This window comes from Coptis chinensis, chromosome 5 (assembly GCF_015680905.1).
Source record: "Coptis chinensis isolate HL-2020 chromosome 5, ASM1568090v1, whole genome shotgun sequence".
NCBI classification, from domain to species: domain Eukaryota; kingdom Viridiplantae; phylum Streptophyta; class Magnoliopsida; order Ranunculales; family Ranunculaceae; genus Coptis; species Coptis chinensis.
The window spans coordinates 33,647,065-33,652,169 of record NC_141460.1 but is presented as its reverse complement, the minus strand read 5'-3'; the positions used below and the strand labels follow the sequence as shown (position 1 = coordinate 33,652,169).

The following is a 5,105-nucleotide window of genomic DNA, read 5'->3' as shown; positions in this document are numbered from 1 at the left end:
GTTCCATTCATATCAACTGGATGATGTCGATATAAATGACGACGATTACCTCTCACAGATTAGTGGGACTGATTCTGAAGATGACGATGTAAATGATTTGAATCTAGGAGTGCCGCGTATTTGTGATTTAGAAGTTTCACATACAAGTAAGTGTTTTGACACTAAATTATACTGTATTGCTATTTTAGTGTATGCAATAAAATAATCTAATAATTGTTTTGTAGGAAGTTGTTTTGAGCCTTTATATATTGGTTGTCCAACTTCAATATGTTCTCATTGTGGAGCTATTGTCTGGTATGAAGAAAGGAATGATATGAGCAAAAAACCTACGAATCCTAGATTCTCAATATGTTATCAGAACGGCAAGGTTCAATTGCCTCTTCTAAAAGAAACTCCTGAATTTTTGAGAAATCTATTGGATTGCAAAGGTGGATAGAAATCTTCAAATTACATGGAAAACATCAGCATCTACAACTTCATGTTTGCGTTCACATCCACTGGTGGTGCAGTACAGAGTTCAATTAACGATGGAAAGGGGCCTTTTGTTTATAAAATAAAAAGACAAAATCACCATAAAATAGGAACTTTGCTTCCACCAGAAGGAGTGCGTCCAAGGTTTGCACAGTTGTACATACATGATACTGAAAATGAAGTCTCACACAGGTTGAACTCACTCAGTAAGAAAATTGTAAAGAAGAGGGCAAGAGACGAGTTAGATCCTAGCATTGTTCGAGGACTGATAGATATGTTGAATATTACCAACAAACTCACTGAGACTTACAGAATGGAAAGGGATAGATTTAAAGAATGTCATGTAGCAGACATCAGCATAAAATTGATTAATAGAAGACAAAAAGATGGAAGACTTTATAATTTACCATCATCAACAGAGGTTGCTGGTTTAATTGTTGGTAATGGTGATGAATTTAATGAGCACAGAGATGTTATTGTGGATAAGAAAGGATTTGGATTGAAGAGAATCAATGAATTACTTCCAAGTTTCATGGAAATGCAATATCCACTTTTGTTCCCCCATGCTGAAAATGGATATAGAATTGACATTCCATATAGAAACAATAAAGTAGTTGGAAAAAGAAAAAATATTAGCATGAGAGAATTTTATGCTTTTAGATTGCAACTAAGACACAATGAAGGCCAAACTGTGGTTCGTGGAAAGAAGTTGAGACAACAATTTTGTGTAGATTCTTATACAGCTACTGAACAAAGTTGAATGGAATGGGTTCAAAATAATCAACAAACAATTCGTGCAGAATTGTATCAAGGATTAGTATATGTTGTTGTTGCTGGTGACGCGAAGCCTGGTTGTGTAGGGAAACGATTAGTTCTTCCTTCATCTTTCACAGGTGGACCCCGTTATATGGTACAAAACTATCAAGATGCCATTGCAATATGCAAACACACTGGTGCACCAGATCTTTTCATTACTTTTACTTGCAACCCCAAATGGCCTAAAATTCAAAGATGTATAGACATGATAGCTCCTGGTTATAAACCTGATGATTTTCCTGATATTGTTGCAAGAGTTTTTGAGATTAAATTGCATGAACTGATGACAGACTTACAGTGCAAACGATTTGGAAAAGCTTGGGCAGGTATCCTAGATTTACTTTTTTTTTTTAATAATTAAATTTATACTTAACAAAATAATACTCATTTTACTTGGATACAATTTTATTAATGTTTTGCAGCATTATACACTATTGAATTCCAGAAGAGAGGTTTACCACATGCTCACATTTTACTCTTTTTGGACAACGCTTGAGCCTACTACTACTCCTTCTCAAATCAATAAGCTCATATCTACCGAAGTTACCCCACCCAATTGAGGACAAAATTGCATATGAATCAGTTGTAGAATTCATGATTCACGGACCGTGTGGTGATGAAAACCCAGCTTCCCCTTGCATGGAAGAGAAGAAGTGTACTAAGTTCTATCCAAAACCTTTTAGTGTAGAGAAAACTATTGATGACAATGAATTCACAATTTACAGGAGGCGGAATAACAATCGGAAGGCAATGAAAAAGAAAATAGAACTTGATAACAGATGGGTTGTTCCACACAATGTAGATTTGATAGTAAAGTACCAAGCTCATATTAATGTCGAACACTGCAATAAGGCCAGATCAATCAAGTACCTTTTCAAATACATTAACAAGGGAAGGGACAAAGCTATTGCAATTATTGTTGAAAACTTGGTTACAGACAACGACAGTAATCATCAAATAGTAAAGGATGCTGATGAAGTAGAAAATTTCTTAGACTGTCGTTTCTTATCTGCTTCGAAAGCGGTTTGGAGACTATTGAAATTTGATATTCAATACAGAAATCCAGGCGTTGAAAGGTTACCATTCCATCTTGAAGGTCAGCATTTAGTTTATTATAGTGAAAGAGATTATCCAAAAGATGTAATAAATCGGAAAAATGCATCAAAAACAAAGTTCACGGAGTGGTTTACGGCAAATGTTGAGTATCCAGAATTAGCCAGGAATCTTACGTATGTTGATTTTCCTACTAAATTTGTATGGAATAAAAAAGAAAGGAAGTGGAAGCCAAGGAAAAAAGGGAAGAAAGTTGGACGTGTGTACTACGCACATCCCACATCAGGAGAGAGATTCTATTTGAGGCTATTGCTGAATATTGTCAAAGGCCCTTTGAATTATGAGGATATTCGAACTGTTAATGGAAAAGTTTATCCAACTTTCAAAGCTGCATGTCAGGTATGTTTTTAATGACATTTTATCTTTAGTTTATATTGGTTTCTAACATAAATATGTTGTACATAATCTATAAGTTAAAAACAATAAGGACTGGATAAATATGTTGTAAATGCATTAAAATAGACCTAATATTGACTTCTACTCCTACACTGGACTGACAGTAGTAATTTTAGTCTTTTAGCAATGTTCATCCACATGCTTTCACTGCAGCTTGGGAAGCTTTTATGATATTCCAGATTTTTAAAATAAAATTAATACTGACTTCTACTCCTACACTGCACTGAAGCTATAACGAATGAAGGTTAAGTACTAGGAGTCCATATCATCACCATATGATTGTATGGAGAATTAAATAGAGAATATCAATTTCTAAATAACATAACATAAAAAGGGGGCATGATTAAGATCAATGATGAATAGTTATCTTTATAGGCACTAGGGCATAGATACAAAAGAATGGGATTGTTAATTCCTGCGAAATAATGGATATGAAAAGTTAGTTCAACAGCTTATAGCTCTTCAGGGAGCCCTGGAGCATAGGCCTCCAAGAACTACGACACCCCTTATTAGCATCACTTAAAGGAAAGTCATGCATAGAGCCTACGTTCATATCACACTAAGATAAGCTTTCATTTCTATTATCGAGTCCAGAAATAAATGATTTTATGATAGCTAAAGTTCACTTTATGGGATAGATACAAACCTAACAATTTCTAACTTGATGACGACATCTTGCCGTTTGAGACATTCAAGGTTCAAAAACTGGAAAAAGTAACCATCAAGTATCAAATATATAGTTTTTATAGGATTGCCCTAGCAAAGATAAAGAGGCATTCACTTACCATATTCGTCCAAGAAAAACTACAGTTCATAAATAGGCTGGATTACCTGAAAATTAAAAAACCAAGTTTATCAAGGTAATAATTAGCCAAAAAATTACTATCAAAGATATTCACTGTATCAAAATAAAAAATTGAAATTACCGACTAATTTATATTTTGTATATTCAAATTCTAATGTATCATTTTGTTAAATTCTTATATCAAGGAGCATGGACTACTAGAGGACGACAGCGAATGGGATGATGCTATGGAGGAAGCAAGCCATTGGCAACTTCCAAAATCTTTAAGACAATTGTTCGTCACTTTGATACTGTTTTGTGGGGTGACTTATCTTGATAAACTTTTTGAGAAACATCAAAAGCACCTCGGAGATGATATTTTGTTTCGATACAGAAAGAAAAACAATAATGAGAAGCTCTAACTAACTGAAGACCAGATTAGAAATGAGACTCTCTATTAAATTGAACAAATTATGGCTGAAAAAGGATTATCTCTCACAAACATTCTTGATTTCCCAAAATTTGATATGTCTTCAAGGATCTCCACAGAAAACAGATTGATTGCTGAAGAATTAAACTACAACTGCAAGGAGTTGCAAAACGAATACGAGATTCTTCAGAACGGAATGAATACTAAGCAGCGTGAGGTATTCAACTCTATTACTGATGCAGTTCAGTCTCAATCAGGAGGTGTTTTTTTTTGTATACGGATGCGGAGGAATTGGTAAAACATATCTTTACAAAACAATAATTTCTAAACTTCGGTCTGAAGGAAAAATTGTTCTTGCTGTTGCATCGTCTGGGATAGCTGCACTTCTACTTCCAGGTGGAAGGACAGCTCACTCTAGGTTTAAGATTGTTATTCCGACCAGTGAAAACACCAATTGTGACATCTCTCATGAGACATTATTACACAACCTTATCAGGCGGGCTGATCTAATAGTGTGGGATGAAGCACCAATGACTCACATACATGGATTTGAGGCTGTAAACCATACACTTGAGGATCTTTTGAAACCACAAGGCAAAGATTTTGGTGGTAAAACATTCCTGATGGGTGGAGATTTCAGACATATATTGCCAGTCATTCCAAGGGGCACAAGAACTGATGTTGTTGATGCTTCTATCAACAAGTCAAAATTATGGAAAAACTGCAAAGTTTTTCACTTAACTGAGAACATGCGACTGAACATTGGAAATATGGACTCAGCTACAACAAGCTCTATTGAAGAGTTTAGCAAATGGGTTTTAGACCTTGGAGATGGAAATCTGTCTGCTTCTAGATTGAGTGATGAAGTGGAATCAACTTGGATCAAAATTCCTGAAGACTTGCTTATTCTTGAGAGTGATGACCCAGTAGAAGATATTGTGTCATTCATATATCCGGATTTGGTCAACAAATATAAAGATGTTCAGTATCTTAAAGAAAGAAGCATTCTAGCCCCGAGGAACGAAACGGTTGATGAAATTAACTCTTCAATAATTTCAGAACTCCCGACAGAACTGAAGACATACTTAAGAGCAG

At 35.0% G+C, this 5,105-nt stretch overlaps 1 protein-coding gene across 1 annotated transcript; it reads left to right on the top strand.

Annotated features, from left to right (window-relative positions):
• The first annotated feature begins 1,881 nt into the window (after positions 1-1,881).
• On the top strand, positions 1,882-4,002 carry LOC147497353 (uncharacterized). Its single transcript, XM_086562851.1, has 2 exons — positions 1,882-2,739; positions 3,787-4,002. Exons 1-2 carry the CDS (start codon positions 1,882-1,884, stop codon positions 4,000-4,002), a joined length of 1,074 nt encoding a protein of 357 aa, XP_086418977.1.
• The last annotated feature ends 1,103 nt before the right edge of the window (positions 4,003-5,105 follow it).

Bases quoted from the DNA above. Each gene is read 5' to 3' on its own strand.
- LOC147497353 (XM_086562851.1), top strand. From the start codon at position 1,882: ATGATTCACGGACCGTGTGGTGATGAAAACCCAGCTTCCCCTTGCATG. The intron at 2,740-3,786 runs GTATGTTTTTAA...TCTTATATCAAG, and splicing joins CTTTCAAAGCTGCATGTCAG to GAGCATGGACTACTAGAGGA.